Source organism: Tachysurus vachellii, chromosome 10 (genome assembly GCF_030014155.1).
Source record: "Tachysurus vachellii isolate PV-2020 chromosome 10, HZAU_Pvac_v1, whole genome shotgun sequence".
NCBI lineage: Eukaryota > Metazoa > Chordata > Actinopteri > Siluriformes > Bagridae > Tachysurus > Tachysurus vachellii.
Genome location: NC_083469.1, coordinates 19,464,349 through 19,481,370, shown reverse-complemented (window position 1 = coordinate 19,481,370; position 17,022 = coordinate 19,464,349). Strand labels below are relative to the sequence as shown.

General features: G+C 42.3%; 2 protein-coding genes across 6 annotated transcripts in view; one reads left to right on the top strand and one right to left on the bottom strand.

Annotated features, from left to right (window-relative positions):
- ywhaqb (tyrosine 3-monooxygenase/tryptophan 5-monooxygenase activation protein, theta polypeptide b) overlaps nucleotides 1–17,022 on the bottom strand; it is a 130,279-nt gene that overhangs the window by 62,386 nt on the left and 50,871 nt on the right. The gene's annotated exons all lie outside the window — the stretch shown is intronic.
- Nucleotides 1–17,022, top strand: part of LOC132852747 (zinc finger protein DPF3-like) — a 37,369-nt gene that overhangs the window by 13,552 nt on the left and 6,795 nt on the right. For 2 of the 5 annotated variants that reach the window (XM_060880143.1, XM_060880142.1), the window contains exons 2-9: nucleotides 8,042–8,202; nucleotides 12,387–12,494; nucleotides 13,049–13,170; nucleotides 13,629–13,724; nucleotides 15,813–15,876; nucleotides 16,140–16,181; nucleotides 16,435–16,578; nucleotides 16,701–16,811. In XM_060880143.1, the coding sequence (XP_060736126.1) occupies nucleotides 8,042–8,202; nucleotides 12,387–12,494; nucleotides 13,049–13,170; nucleotides 13,629–13,724; nucleotides 15,813–15,876; nucleotides 16,140–16,181; nucleotides 16,435–16,578; nucleotides 16,701–16,811 (848 nt within the window). Of the gene's footprint in view, nucleotides 1–8,041; nucleotides 8,203–12,386; nucleotides 12,495–13,048; nucleotides 13,171–13,628; nucleotides 13,725–15,812; nucleotides 15,877–16,139; nucleotides 16,182–16,434; nucleotides 16,579–16,700; nucleotides 16,822–17,022 lie in introns of all 5 variants that reach the window. The other 3 variants (XM_060880140.1, XM_060880141.1, XM_060880144.1) reach the window with 3 other exon arrangements.

Below are 17,022 nucleotides of genomic sequence, written 5' to 3'. Positions count from 1 at the left end.
GAGGGAGCGAGTGGTGTGCGCACAAGTGTGTGAGCGAGTGAGGGGGGTGTGCGCGCGAGAGTGAGCGAGTGAGGGGTGGTGTGCACGCGAGAGTGAGTGAGTGAGGGGTGGTGTGCGCGCGAGTGTGTGAGCGAGTGAGGGGGGGGGGGCGCGCGTGGGTGGGAGCGAGTGAGGGGGGTGTGCGCGCGCGAGTGGGGGGGGTGTGCGCGAGCGAGTGAGGGGGGTGTGCGCACGCGAGCGAGTTAGGGGGTGTGCGCGAGCGAGCGAGGGGGGTGTGCGCGCGAGGGAGCAAGGGGTGTGCGCACAAGTGTGTGAGCGAGTGAGGGGGTGTGTGCGCGAGAGTGTGAGCGAGTGAGGGGGTGTGTGCGCGAGAGTGCGAGCGAGCGAGGGGGGTGTGCGCGCGAGGGAGCGAGGGGTGTGCGCACAAGTGTGTGAGCGAGTGAGGGGGGTGTGTGCGCGAGAGTGTGAGCGAGTGAGGGGGTGTGCGCGCGAGAGTGTGAGCGAGTGAGGGGGTGTGCGCGCGAGAGTGTGAGCGAGTGAGGATGGGTGTGCACGCGAGAGTGAGCGAGTGAGGCGGGTGTGCGCGCGAGAGTGAGCGAGTGAGGGGTGGTGTGCGCGCGAGAGTGTGAGCGAGTGAGGGGTGGTGTGCGCGCGAGAGTGTGAGCGAGTGATGGGTGGTGTGCGCACGAGAGTGTGAGCGTGTGTGGGGGTGTGCGCGAGAGAGTGAGCGAGTGTGGGGGTGGGTGTGCGCGCGAGAGTGCGAGTGGGGGGTGTGTCCGCGCGAGAGCGAGTGGGGGGGGTGTCCGAGAGCGAGTGGGGGGGGGTGTCCGAGAGCGAGTGAGGGGGGTGTCCGAGAGCGAGTGAGGGGGGTGCGTGCGAGAGAGTGAGTGTTTGGCGTGCGCGCGTGAGGGGGGGACGTGCGAGAGAGAGAGAGCGTGCGCGAGTGATGGGGGGGTGTGCACGCGAGAGAGCGAGTGAGGGTGATGCTCGCGAGAGAGAGAGCGAGTGAGGGGGATGCGAGCGAGTGAGGGGTGGTGTGCGCGAGAGTGTGAGTGAGTGAGGGGGGGTGTGTGCGCGAGCGAGTGAGGGGTGGTGTGCGCGAGAGTGTGAGTGAGTGAGGGGGGTGTGTGCACGCGAGAAAGCGAGTGAGGGGGGTGTGCGTGTGAGCGAGTGAGGGTGGTGCGCGAGAGAGAGAGAGAGAGCGAGTGAGGGGGGTGCGCGCGCGCGCGAGAGAGAGAGAGCGGGGGGTGCGCGCGCGAGAGAGAGAGCGAGTGAGGGGGGGTGTGCGCGCGAGAGAGCGAGTGAGGGGGGGTGTGCGCGAGAGAGAGCGAGTGAGGGGGGGTGTGCGCGCGAGAGAGCGAGTGAGGGGGGGTGTGCGCGTGAGAAAGCGAGTGAGGGGGGTGTGTGCACGCGAGAAAGCGAGTGAGGGGGGTGTGTGCGCGTGAGAACGAGCGAGCGGGTGCGAGAGATTGATTTGTGTACGTGATTTATGAGATCCACATTGTCAGTATACAGTGTGTCAGTATACAGAGTGTCAGTATACAGTGTGTCAGTATACAGAGTGTCAGTATACAGTGTGTCAGTATACAGAGTGTCAGTATACAGAGTGTCAGTATACAGTGTGTCAGTATACAGAGTGTCAGTATACAGAGTGTCAGTATACAGTGTGTCAGTATACAGAGTGTCAGTATACAGAGTGTCAGTATACAGTGTGTCAGTATACAGAGTGTCAGTATACAGAGTGTCAGTATACAGAGTGTCAGTATACAGTGTGTCAGTATAGTGTGTCAGTATACAGAGTGTCAGTATACAGTGTGTCAGTATACAGAGTGTCAGTATACAGTGCGTCAGTATACAGAGTGTCAGTATACAGAGTGTCAGTATACAGTGTGTCAGTATACAGTGTGTCAGTATACAGAGTGTCAGTATACAGTGTGTCAGTATACAGAGTGTCAGTATACAGTGCGTCAGTATACAGAGTGTCAGTATACAGAGTGTCAGTATACAGAGTGTCAGTATACAGAGTGTCAGTATACAGAGTGTCAGTATACAGTGTGTCAGTATACAGAGTGTCAGTATACAGAGTGTCAGTATACAGAGTGTCAGTATACAGAGTGTCAGTATACAGTGTGTCAGTATACAGAGTGTCAGTATACAGAGTGTCAGTATAAAGTATACTGACTCAGTAAATGGTTAAAATGAACTCACTCCCTCTAAACATCCCATTCAGTCACTGCACTCGTTCCTGCTGCTGTAAGCTGCCTGTCATCGTGCACTTCTCAGAGCTCAGCATGTAAAACCCTGCTAACTGGCAGCTAATCTACAAACTATTTCAGATGCCATTGTGAGGAAAGATTACTGGTGTGTTTGTGATTCACAGGTTTTCTGTTTAAACGTGTTAGAAAGGATCAGCTGCTCTAAAACACAAGAGGAGTTGTGTTTATTTAAGAGAGACTGGCAATAAAAGTATCAGTTCCTCCAGGATTTCATTGTGTTTTTGTGATTGTTGCAGAAAAATGTTTGAACTTGCTGTGACTGATCCAACATGCGAGTTGTGCTCATGATCCACACACCTGAATAAAAGAGGGTTTTGGCTGATGTGACATCACACGATACATCTAGAGAAAATCTGTAGTAATGTTGAAAATGTACAAGATCCTTAGGTTAGAACAATTTTGATTGATTTTGTGTTCATTTATGATCACACAAATTTATTCTTCTTTTTTTTTTTTGGCTAATTGTAAAATTATACAAAAATTTGTAATTATTTGTTATATTATGAAGTCTGGGGCATCATGGAACATTAGTATGACTGTGTGCACTTAGAGCTTCATCCCAAATGATGAACTACACCCTATGATCTTACACCCTATGATCTTACACCCTGCACTGTGTCCTCTACCATCGAGTGGAACATCGTCTCAAACGGAGCACTAACTGTTTATTACCAGAAGTATAAGCCGTGTCCCAGTCGATGGCAAATGACATCAAATGCGCACAATGAAATGCCGCTAGCTTTAATAGAATGAGGTTTTGCCCACCGGTGTGTCGTCAGCCTTCTTGAATATTTCTTTCCTCATCCAGCATCAGTGTCTTGTAGCCCCGCCTTTCTTCCTCTACGTAAGTAAAGGCGTAAAAGTGTCCAACATGCCACACTTGATGACACAAGCGATTCGTCCGGGTTCATGAAGTGAACTTTTTGTCGTCTTTGTTGTTGGATATTTCAGTATGAACTCCAATACGTACACTATTGTTAAGTATGCGATTCTGGGAGCCATCATCGTGTATTATCGTATAAGTAAATAAGCAGGATATCAGGAAAGCTCCAACACTTCAATTAAAAGTGAGGGAGATCTTCAATAAATATCGGACGAGCTCGGTATCCTGAAACACGGTTGATTAGACTTTGACCCTGATTAGCTACGATCCTGAATAATCACTACTGATGATACGACTGTAAAAAGACCTGTTGATCATGTGATGTGATGTGCAAAGCAGGCTGTGTAAACTTAGATTTAAACGAGAAGGGTTTGTAAATATGATTTGTTCTCAGTAGCTGCACAGAGTTCAGGAAACTGAAACTTGACAAAAGGCAACGCGGTGCATCGAAAAACAGTAAAGATTTGATTAAGCTAAAAGAAATCAGTGTAGACATGAGAGTGAGTTATGTTGTGAAGCTATATATGAATGAAAGACTTCTAAGATTTATGGCAAATATCTATTAGACACAGTGGCTATTCCCAGAGTGACACCAAGTCTTTTATACACCTGTATAGTGTATTTTACATCTTTAGGCTTTTTATTTCAAATAAAACCAGAACCGCCGTGCTCGGTGACATGTACAGTACATGAGCTGTTGGGTTTAAATATCAGGTTTCTACACAAATCATGCGTCTTTTTCTTGGTTGGACTATAACAGGTGAACCACCATGAGGTAATAAAGTGTGTTCTTTGAGTACGTGACCCCTGAGAACCAGGAGAAGTCATCTGGTCAGCCAGACTGTCCTCCCTCATCTCAGGGAGTTTTTCCTTGCCACACTCACCGCAGGCTTTGCTCATTAGGGATAAATTCATCTTCTACCGCTTATCCGAACTACCTCGCGAACTACCTCATGGAGAGCCTGTGCCTATCTCAGGCGTCATCGGGCATCAAGGCAGGATACACCCTGGACGGAGTGCCAACCCATCGCAGGGCACACACACACACTCATTCACTCACGCAATCACACACTACGGACAATTTTCCAGAGATGCCAATCAACCTACCATGCATGTCTTTGGACCGGGGGAGGAAACTGGAGTACCCGGAGGAAACCCCCGAGGCACGGGGAGAACATGCAAACTCCACACACACAAGGTGGAGGCGGGAATCGAACCCCGACCCTGTAGGTGTGAGGCGAACGTGCTAACCACTAAGCCACCGTGCCTCCCCATTAGGGATAAATGTTTGAGATAAATAGTAACTTAATTTTAAACTTTAAGCTTCTGTAAAGCTGCTTTGAGACTGTCAGTTGTTAGCGCCATACAATTAAATTGAATTGAGTGTAATTGTCTGTGATGCCTGTATTCCTGCCACACATTACTGTGCTTATTTGTTTTGTTACCTCTTACGTTCATCCCTGTAAGCCTGTAGCTTTTTAAGCTCATACAGGGTGCGTCTCGGTCGGCTTTGTGATTGAGACAGTCAGTAAAAAGGCAGACTCCCTGATCGGTGCCCTGCCTTTTTTTCCAGTCTTTTATTTATTTTTTTTCCCCGAAATGAAAATTCTTTTGATTTTGTTACAGTACTAATCTTTTCTTGATGTTATTGTTGGCAGCATTTGAAAAACTTTTTTTTTTTTTTTTTACAGTAAACTTTGTTTGGTGAGGATTGTTGGCCTAGCAAGTAGAAATGCTATTGGGGTCGAGCAACTAACTAGGCTTTTGACGACGTTTGTCGTTAGATCCCAACTATTGTAATTTGAGTGTCGAGTGACACGAGTTAAGGGTCTGAACGAAAATTGGCTTGTATCTTTAAATGCTTTTCCTTTCAGTTTATTTCAGAGCCTATAGTTTGTATTCTATAACCAAGCTGCTGGGGGAAAAATGGTTTAACTGCTGATGCTAGTGCTTGCAGCCGACGTTTAACCAGTTTCTGGTGCTTCGCACTGTAATGATGTAATGTGTACGCGTCACACCTTACGTTCGTCTGCCCATAAGAATCTGGGAATCTTACAAGGCTTCGGCTAAACCCCCACCCCAAAGATTCCTTCAGTAATGGCACACTAACATTACGCTTATTCCACATAGGGTCATGGGGTGCCAGGGGACTCAGGGCACAAGGCAGGGGAAACCCCATTTCAGGACACCCACACACCTCAGAATTAGATTTACATTAGAATTATGATTTAAACACTACTTTATGTTCACATATGGACTCGCTTCTATCTCATGTATGTATGGGCACAAGAAGTGAACATCAGCATAGCAAGAGTATATCTTTACTTTCTGCTTTGTTTGTTTTTAGTGTCTTGTTATAACCTTAAATTAAATTTATATTCTTCCCATCTGTGACAAGCTTGCAACACGAACTGGTCATTACCAGTGGGCACCTAGTTGTATCTGTGATGGTATGCTTAGGGCTCACACAAGCTTCCTGTTAGACGATGGCTTCCTTTCTTTTTTGCAGTCTGTTGCTCATGCAGCCTTTCAGCCAATCATGCATATAGTCGACATCAACATGAGCTCCCAGACCTTTCTGATTGGCTAGTCTTGCACTGGCACTTCTTCCCACACACAGGGTGTATTATACCCTCTTGGACTCCCGGTCTCCTTTCAAGAGCATGAATAATTTTTTTTTTTTTTTTGTAAAACAGACTCAGTTGCCTGAAACAATCACTTAGTCAGTGACTTGGTGTATATTTGTTCTTGTTGATGCAACCAAAGCAAGAATTTCTTTTGAACTATTGATTTATTAAATGGTTTTGCGAACATGCTGACTGTTTGCAGCTACACATCAGTAGGATATCCGTTAATACCCCCGTAATGATTTGATACTGGCATCCTCTTTTTAACCAAACTCTCGTTGGTATTTGATGAGAAACCTCAGATGTGTTTTGGTGGCTCACCTTAGCACGATTTCTCACTCACAAATGAAAAGAGGTTTATGGGAACTGGGTAGTAATTTTTTTGTCTGGTGTACAAACCAGTATCTAGCACACATTGTACAGGGATTTTGTAGAATCAGAGTCTGGTGTATGATTTAAGCAATTATTCTAAGCAGGTGCTAATGATCTTCAATTTTATACGTAGGTTGAAACAAAGTCATTGTCTGAAAAAGCAAACCGCTGTGTAGGAGGCTTAAAACTGGGTGATGAACAAGCAAACTCTGCTACTAAGGTGAGATTGTTGTAGTGCGTTTCATGGCACAGGTCATGCCCCATGCAGGTCATGTAAGACTGAGCACAGCAACAAGACACACGCTAGTTAAACTAGGTATTTTGAAGAAGGACAAAGAAACGGGAAATGTTGAGGACTGTAGACTGAGTTGTTAGCCAAGGAATGAAAGACACATCATGCTTACTTCCCTGTGACATTAGGGACCAGTGGGACCCAGTTATATCCATCTACTGACTGGAGAAGTCTGGCCAGAAGTGGACATCAAGGCAGAATTGTGGGAAAAAAAGCCACACCTCCAATGTGGAAACTAGGCTAAGCGATTTAACAATGTATGAAAATATAGGAACTGGGCTTAAATATAGGAAAATGGCGGACTGAGTTAAAATGTGAACGATTTAGTGTCGCAGTAGGCGGGTAGTTTGTCAAAGGGATGGAGCACAGAACAATAATGAGTGTCTGCGCACAACAGTGAAGCATGGAGGTTCCTTGCACATTTGGGGATGGATTTCTGCAAATGGGCCTGGAGATTTGGTCAGGATTAATGATTTCCACAATGCTGCAAATGTCATAAGCGCTTTCTTCAAATTGGAGAAGAACAAGGAGTCCTGGAAGAGATGGTTTGGCCTTTACAGAGCCCTGAACACAAAATCAGAGTCTCACTGGGATTACATGAAGAGAGAGAAGGACTTGAAGAAGCCACAGAACACGTCCAGAACACGTCCACAGAACATCTGTGGTTAGGTCTTCAAGATGTTTGGAACAACCTACATGCTGAGTTCCTTCAAAAGCTGCGTGCAAGTGTACCTAGAAGTATTGGTGCTGTTTTGCACACCAAATATCGATTTGATTTGCAAGTCACTTTACATTTTGTTAATTGATTTAAAAAAAACTATTTTTTCAGTATTATTTAAAAGCATTCTTACTTTACAGAATTTTTTCACGCTTGCCTAAAACCAGCGCACAGTTCTGTATACACATACACTAAGACTGATTACCAATCCATAGTGTGGTGTGATGAATGTTGGATATCCTTTGCAGTACATCCTGGTATTAAACTGGTATTGGTGTTGATTTTTAGATAGATCTTTAACAGTAATTCTACTTGGAGATTCTCTCTCTATCTCTATCTCTCATTTTTTCTTTCAGCTAAACTGGGACACACTGACCCTGACCTCTATTATCCTCCTTGAAAGAGATTATTAATTCAGAGTTTGCCATTCATTTCCAGTAATGACTTTTCCTGTTGAACCCATTAGCTCAACAAGCATAGAGTAAGTTCAGCGTTAAACACGACTGTCTTTATCACCACCTTTCTCACTATAATATATTTTCCTTTTTGAATTATAGTTGTGCTAATTGTTTTATTGTGGCCTTCATGCTACACTGGGGGGTTGTACTTGTTCTTGCAGCATTTTGCATTGCAAACTACTGTAGTATCTCATTTCACTAGCTTAAAGGCCAATTGGTACTGCTGCAAACTGTTTGCATTAAATTCAATTAACATAACAGGTGGCGTCAGTCTTTTTTTTTTGGGACTGGATTTGGTATTGCAGGTTGTTCTTGAAGCCAGTACTCAGTGGCAGAGGTGTAATTCAGCATTGGTATAACTGCATGCATATAAAACGCAGCAATACTAAAAGCTTGATGGTTTGTGTTCCTTTAGGTTGGGTGACCAGTTTTACAGAGAAGCCATCGAGCACTGCCGCAGCTATAATGCTCGCCTGTGTGCCGAGCGCAGCGTCCGCCTTCCCTTCCTCGACTCTCAAACCGGCGTCGCACAAAACAACTGCTACATCTGGATGGAGCGGCATCATCGTGGACCAGGTGAGATTTAATAGGATGAGAGGGGGAAAAAATGGTCCTGTCCTTGGCCTTCCATGTTCGGTTTTGTGTCTTAAGAATGCACTTGTTTTCTATCTGTATGTCTGTAAAGGGGTTTATGATCATCCCTGATTTGTTTTGTATGTCTCAACATACTTACGCCTATTTACAATGTCATGAAGACGCTTCTTCACTGAAACGAGAGGCAAGATCACTTCTTTTAGAACTGCTAAAGCCTTTTGGATAAGCAGTGAACCATCTAATAACACAATTATAGTCATGTGGACTCACTGCTATCCATTTTCTACAAGATTGTTCTGATTTGTTTTAACCTTTTAATCAGCTACTGAATCACTGAGTAAGTCCTCCAGACGGTGACTCATACACGGAGCTCACAAAAATCTTGGGTAGGAATCAGTGAAGTGAAAGATTGCAAATGCGATATGCTATGGAACATATGCAGTTACCCATTTTGCCAATTACCCATTTTGTAGATCTATACACCTACCCCACACTTCATTAGGACCTACTCATTCATGTAATTATCTAATCATCCAATCATGTGGCTGCAGTGCAGATATGAGCCAGTTGCTTTAGGTAATGCTCACATCAACCAGCAGCTGAGGGGAAAATGTTGGAGCATTTCAGATGCTGCTGATATCCTGCGATCCTCACAAACAAGAGTCTCTAGTGATTACAAAGAATGGTGAAAAATAAATGATGCCAGATTGGTTCAAGACCACGAAAAGGATACGGTAACTCTATCACTCTTTACAACTATACTAAGCAGAAAAGCATCTCAGAACACATAAAGCATCAAAACGTGAGCTGGATGAGTTCCAACAGCAGAATACTACATTGGGTTCAACTCCTGTCAGTCAAGAAGAAGAATTTGAGGCAACAACGGGTGCAGATTTGTTTAAACTGAACAGTTGAAGATTAGAAACATTTGCATGGTCTTTTTAGTGTTCCTGAAATCTCTACATCTATATCTGCATGATTTTATACATTATGCTCCTGGTTATGATGCATGTGATTTTGAAGAATGAAATAAATAGCCTGTGTTAAGTACAGTTTGTGAATCAGGATTACTGCATTAGAGACTGCATGTAAAATGTCTGCTTTTTATTTGCACCATAATAACAATAATAATAATAATAATAATAAGAAGAAGAAGAATAACAGTCTGCTCAGACTAATAACACAAATATTTATAAGGTGTGATGCAGAAGTCTTAAGCACCCTATTTCTTTTTAGTAATTTCTTTTAGGTCCATATCATATTATTCGATATTTAATATTTCTAAACATTATTTTGCACCCTTTAGAATTCTAATACAGACAAATGCTTGAGATCAGTGGAGAAGTCAAAATATATTGCAGTAGACCACTTTTTAAGTCTCTAGGACAACTGTGCCAGTGTCTCTATGTAGCTCATTAAAACCTACCAATGTATCTCCTTATAAAACTGAAAACACCAAGTTTTAAAACAAATTAAGAATTATACCCAAGACTACTGATGTGGCTTGTTTGTTTTATGAAAGTTTTGTCACACCAAGGGTTTAGTTTACTTTTAGTTTGATCCTTTTCTGCACTTCTAATAGCACTTGTACTGTAGAAGCAGTTCATTCAATTGTGTTGCCTTCTTTGCATCTCTCACCTCTTCTGCACACTACTGTACTTTATAATTAAACTAATTGCAGTTCAATGACACAAATTGAGGCTGTGCTGACTGTAAAGCATGGTGGCGGAAGCACTCTGGTTTGTGGCTGCTTTGTTGTGTCAGGCTCTGAGCATCTTACAGTTGTCGATGGTCTAAACATTCATTCTTTATTAACTGTCTTATCCTGGGATAAGACCGTTACACTGGGTATATAGTAGTGTTAATTTCGTCAGACGAGACGAAATATGTTCGTCAACAACCTTTTTTTTTCATGACTAAGAGGAGACTATGACAAGACTGCACCACTGTCCAAAAACGCTGACTAAGACTAAATTAACATGCATTATTGTTGACGAAAAAAGACGAGATGAAAATGTTTTGTATAAAATAAAAACTAAGATAAAATCTCTCTTCATTTTCGTCTACAATTGTCTCTGCTTTTTCATCAGCTGTTACGCCTTTAAAATATTCAGAATGAGTTCGCAGCTTCGCGCTGTTTAGTGTGTGCGTAGAAAGAATTCGTCCACCCGCCGCTCAAAAAAAAATCCTGAGCGCAAGTCCACACCTGGTCTAGGCAGCTTTTTGTGTTAAATTATATTTCCTGTCGCTGCACAGGCTCTTTTATTGTACATAACAGCTTATGTCCCGATGACTGGTCTTTGCATTACGGTTAAAAGCAGTATCAATAAAGTAAAAAATCAAGTTCGAGTGAAACATATGTGAAAAAACTTTTTTTACTGAACTGTTTATCGGTAATAATCTCAGTAATAATGTGTTATTTTAAAAAAAAGACTACAGTTTTTTGACTAAAACTAGACTAAAATTAAAAGACTTTTAGTCGACTAAAACTTGACTAAGATACCTTGAGTTTTCTTTTGACTAATACTAGACTAAAATGACGAGACTTTTAGTCGACTACAACTTGACTAACAAAAAAAGATATGTGAATAACTAAATATGACTAAAACTAACAAGGACATTTGGCACAAGACTAAGACTAAATTTAAAATAGGTGACGAAATTAACCCTAGTATATAGTGTGTCTACACAGATGGGTTGTCGGCTCATAGCAGGTTAATTCAAAGTAGCCAATGCACCTGCAACAATGTTTTGTGAATTGGGGAAAAAAAAAAACGGCGAACTAGAAGGAAACCTACACAGACAGAGAGAGAACAAGTAAAACTCCACCGTCTGTAACCTGAACTAAGGATTAAATTGGAGTCTGGAGCTGTGAGGCAGGAACACTGCATGCACCACAGTGTTGCCCAGTAAAGCAATGATAAAATACAAGTGAAAGATAGCAGGATTACAGGAGAATGTCAAAGAAGCAGTCAGTCACCTGAAGCCTAAGAGCAGTCAAAGATGAGCAAAGCAGAGAGCAAAGCACTTCAGTAAATCACTAGAATATATATAATAGGGTTAAAAAGAAGAACCGGGTTTTGGTTTGGCCAAGTGAGAGATCAGACAGTGAGATGATGAAGCACGAACAGTCTAAAAAACTTTCCTCACCATTGTGTAAGTCCAATCAGCAACATTTTTAGTAGTTATTTAACATACTTTTCCAGCCTGGACTTTGAATGCTTAAAGGTGCCCTTCCACACACAACCATTTTTACTTGGATTTTTTTATACGTGTTTGGTCCATATGTGTTTGTGTTGTGTCGTGAATGTGAAAACGAACTGTTACCTCCCCGGTCAGTTCTAACCACTTAAAAGAAATAAGGGGAGAAATCAGGTCAGTTGGAAAAGCTGGTCAGTGTGACGTAGTAATGATTGAGCTCATTACTATTCATGAGCTCTCCCACTTGAGACCGCGCCCCCAGAATTCGTGTAGATCAGTGAGTTTCCTATACAGCAAGGATGGCTGAACGTCAACGGGCTTGTGAAGAAGCCATTCTGCCGCAATTCAAGGTGATTGTAAACAGATTTCCTCTAGCCTAGGCTACTTTATTGCGCTGGGTGAATGAATAGTCATGCTCTCATATCCTAGCAGTTAGCCAATCGGAGCCAAGCAGCATAGCTCATTTGAATATTCATGAGAACTGGCACAAATCGAGCTGAGTCTTCCTGCAGGCTTTCTATACCACACTAGAATGGCTTGAAACAAGGTAACAAAGGCATTTTTTCCACAAAAAAATGTTAGAGTCCATGGTAAACCACAAAAGTAATGAAATACGTGTGGCAGGGCACCTTTAAGCATTATGCTCAGCACAGAGACAGTGTAAGTACAGTTGCTTAGTCAGAATGTGTTTGTGAATGCGTACGACATGGATGAAGATCAAACACAATTCTATGAGCTATTCTCTCAGTCCAGGCATTTACAAAGGGTTCACAAACTTTTTCTTTTCTTAACCGTTTGTCTTTTTGCCACACCAGAAAGCATCATCTGTGGTGCACACTTGATTGTAAGGCAGCCTGGTGTCTAAGAAGGTTTAATGCAATTTAATGCCAGTAGGCTGGAATTATTTAATTACTGCCTGCCTGTGATTGATTTTCTTGACTTTTTTTGCATGGCTGTGTGTTCAGGTTTGGCAGCTGGTCAGATGTATTCATATCCTGCCCGCTGCTGGAGAAAGAAGAGGAGGTTACACACTTCCATGGATTCAAGTCTTCACCTCTACGGTCTAAATATAGGTAAAATATAGGGCATCCTGACACTAGTTATCCCGTATGACTTGCACCGGTTTAATCTTCAAAGCATTAAATCAAGTATCGTCTCTTTTAAATGCTTGGATTAACAGCTGGATGTTTGGAAAGAATTAACTGTCATCATTTTTTTGTGATTGATTTTGTAAGTGATTCTACATGCATTCAGAAGGATGAGCAATAGTCTCTCGTTGTTATGCAATTTCACATCTGTTCAAAATTACACCAGAAATGTTTGAAAGAACTTTAGTTAATGAAAGCCAAGAAAAAAATGTAAACTGCTGTTTAGTGGAAAAAATGAAAGCTTTGCTGTTGACAGAAATAGTTTTCTTGGCTTTCAAGAAAAAGTTCAGTATTATTTGTGGTGTCTAGACAGCCAGATATTGGTCCGAAAAAATGTCCATCAGCTTTCCTGTGCTACTGTCAGCTCTGCTATAGAGAACACAGGATGAGTTCAGCTTAGCGATTTTACCAATCGCTTTATGTCGACTGAGACCGTGTGCGTGTGTGCAGGCGCTTAATGGTTGTGTCTGTTTCTACAGATAATGGCCTGACGGCTAAAGATACTTTGCCTACCCCGAGCACTACGCTCGAGGCTTTGCTTAGAGGAGATGGCTTGGACAAGAGGAACAGCACCAGAGAAGAGGACCTGCTGGAGATTCAGGTAAAGATCTGCACCTAACAACCTCTTCTGCTGGGAAAGAAGCTTTTTAGTTCTTTGCGTTCGACTCATTCTTCAAACTCCATCCCGCTGATTTAATCGCCTGCCGGCTTGGGTGTAAATGGTGAAATTCACTCGACCCCCCATCCTTTTTATAAGCAGCACTGCTGACTTCAACCACCATCGCTATTAAAGAAGATGCTTAAATTACCACATCAGCAATGGCAGCATGGGTTAAAAACAAGGGAACAAAAATATATTGTAGCTAGGTTGGTCCATGGTGTATAATTGTTTATTGTTGGTTACCCCTTGGCATATGACTGAGCTGTTGGGTGATTTGCTCAGTGGTGCTATGTATTAGCTAGTCATATCCGTATAAAATAAAAAGAAAGAAATCTCTTAATAAATCCATTTTATTTCCCTGACTCTGACACTCTTCCTCTGCACATTTTCAATTACAGAGAGTTTTGGAGGCTGACGCCAACGAAGATGGTTACCATGACGATGAAGACTTTGAAGTGGACATACCAAAAAGGAAACACCGGGGAAAAGGCAGAGTGAGTGACTCCCCTCTGATTTATTCATGAAGTCAAAAGGCTACACACCGCTATACACTGTACACCGCTGCTCATCTATCGATCTGTTGTGATAATATCGCTGATAACATCAGCGGGAATAAGAGCTAGGGAACGGAGTACCAAGTTGTAGCCGAATAGACAGATTTTTGTTTTGGTTTGGTTTTTAAATAAATTTCCTTTTTCTTTTTCACCTTGCACATTTTCTACTCTATCCACATCCAGAATAAATGAGGGACTTGATCTAGCTGCATTGTACACAGCACTCTGTTTAACTTGGACATGTATGAAGACTTGAATCCTTTCTGCAACAAGATAGAATTCACTCCCAACGTTGAGATAAAAAACATTTCAAATAATATAATTACAGGCACATTACAGAACCACTGCAAGCTCGTAACTGTTAATCTATGTGAATTAATCATTTATTTTACAAAATAAGTCCCAAGTCTGAGAATAGGCTGGAAATGTGCATCGACCAAATGCTGTAAGTGATGGGTTTTTTTTAAATAAGCTCATTAAACTGAAAAGAATATTCCATATATTATTATTGGAAAAAAATCTGCTCAGGGGCTTGAGTAGGATATGAACGTCTTTCCAAATTTACAGGATTTTCATTAATAACAAATGTCTACTGTAAATGCTTGTACACTTGATGATAAGCAGTTTTGGAGGAAGGGAATTACATCACCATTTATAACTGTAGCTTTAGAAAAAAGCCTTCTGAAAAACTTAGTTTTAAGTCTTATTTTTAAACAAACAAACTTGTTACCCGACAGTAATATTTCTGTTTTGTCAGAATGTAGAAGTTTTTGTTTAAAGGAAGGAAGTTTTATTCATTTGTGTCTCGGGTTTACAAATCTGTGTTTACATTTGCATTTACAGCATTTTGTAGATGCCCTTATTGTCCATGGGCTCCACCAGATCGCTCAAGGTGTCCTGTGGTATCAGGTGAAAAGACTTTAGCATCAGATCTTTATGGATCTGACTTGTTTGTCCAGATCTTCCCACAAATGCTTAATTGGATTGATATCTGGTGAATTTTGAGGCTGTTTCAACACCTTGAACTTTGTCATGTTCCTCAACTCATTTCTGAATATTTTTTTTACGGTAACAGGGACCATTATCCTGCTGAAAGAGGTCACTGCTGTTAGGGAATAACGTTGCCATGAAGAGGTGTACTTGGCCTGCAACAATGTTTATGTAGGTGGTATGTGTCAAAGTGACATCCACATGAATCTTAGGACACAAGACCTGGTTTCCTACCAGAACATTGAGCAGAGCATCATACTGCCTCCACTGGCTTGCTTAATTCCCATAGCATGTTTTCTACTTCAGTAATTTGTGTTATTTAGATCTTCTGTGGGATTAGAGCAGACGGGCTAGGCTTCTCCCCCATGTACATCATTGAGTCGGGTACCAGTTCACTGGTTGCTTTTTTTTTGGCCACTTTTGATAGTTAATACACATTGCATACTAGGAACACCCCATAAGATTATCTGTTTTAGATATGCTGTGACCCGGTCATCTAACCATCATAATCTGGCCCTGGTCAAAGTGGTTCAGATCCTTACACTTACCCATTTTTCCTGCTTCCAACACATCACCTTTGAGAGCTGAGCGTTCATTTGCTGTCTAATATCCCACCCTTTGGCAGGTGCCGCTGTATTATGATAATGATTTCTCCAGCAATTCAGTTTACTTGTCAGTGGTTTTAATGTTATGGTTGATTGGTGTAGTTGTGTGTCATCAGTGTAGAAGTGAATTATCTTATTGGAATGTCTAGGGGTAGATATGAAGGGAAAATATTAGAGGAACCTTGTTGGACACCGTGTCGTACATTTTAGGCTTGCAAATTTTCATTTATGCCAATTGGAAATGCTTCAAACACAGACAAGAATCTTAAGTTTCTGAGTGTAATCGGGTATCATGATCCAGAATGATGGTAACAACCACCAGGAGTGAATATAAGTGCTTAATTGGAGTATTAATTAGACAAAACTTCAAGTGTACTGCCCAGGTGGGTTCTTCTGTGCGTAGAGACAAGTTTATTTGTCTGCCTCATTGCAGGGTCGTGGCTCAGGACGCCGGAGGACGGACCATGATGACCAAGATAAGCCATATATCTGTGAAAGTAAGTAACTTATGGTGATCACATTGTAAAAACACATAATGTGTGATTGCAAAGCGTACTGGAGCCCTGCGTTCTGCTTTACAACATTTTAGTAAAACAAGTTTGGTTTGGTTATTTCAGGGTTTTGCTCAGCCGGTAGTTTACCCGTGGAATACCCCGGAAGGCAGATTAGGTTGTGAGGGTTAACTGTGCCACCTTTCTGAGTAACCATGTTTGTTCTTTCTTTTTTTGTCTCTTTTTGCTTTGTGTCCTCTCTGTTTCAGACAGATACAAACAAAAGCATAACTCAAAAACTGCAGCTTCAGGTATATGGATTTTTGTCTGCTTTGGACTCAAAAACAGGATTAGGAAGTGCCTTTCTATATATCCGTTGTTAATATTCTAGTAATAGTCACATTTGTTTGCATATGTTACAAACACCTCGTATGTTAGACCAAGACTTGGACCACCCACAGGAGAATCATTGTCTCAGCTGTCTAAAAGTCACTCACAGGTTTTGCATGCTGTGTGGATTTTGTGAATGTGCCTCTTAGTTATTCAGGTCTCCTTATTTTTCAGTCTGTGGGAAACGCTACAGGAATCGTACTGGCTTAAGCTACCACTATGGCCATAGCCACATTGCTGATAAGGAAGGACCTCAAGCCAGAGACCAAGAGCCATCACAGTCTCCCGCCATCAACCACCGTCCTCACAGTCGCAAACGTATGTATTTTACTTTACTTTCCAAACATGGGTAAATCCATTTAGATAAATGGAATACTGAAAATATGAAGATTAAGAGAAATAAGCATTGACCAAATCATCTTGTGTTTTCTTAATCTCAGATCAGAAAAGTCCAGAGGAAGTCTATACACTGAACCGTTTCTGCAAAGTCTGTCAAGTCCATTCAGACTCCAAACTGAAAGACGGCAAGTGCTCCAAGTGTAGCCGCTTAGGTATGTTGTGGTATTAGTACTCTGCTGAATAGCTTCGGTTTCAGTACCAAAACTTCTCAATTCCGGAAGTATTTCTGCTTCAAGTATGTTTTGCTTCTCCACTCCGCCCTACTGCCCCTAGAAGTAGGTACAGTAAATTGTGGATGTGGTACACGCCACCTTTTCTTTTCTGACTGACACTAGCCAAATGCAAAACTAGTGATAAACAGTG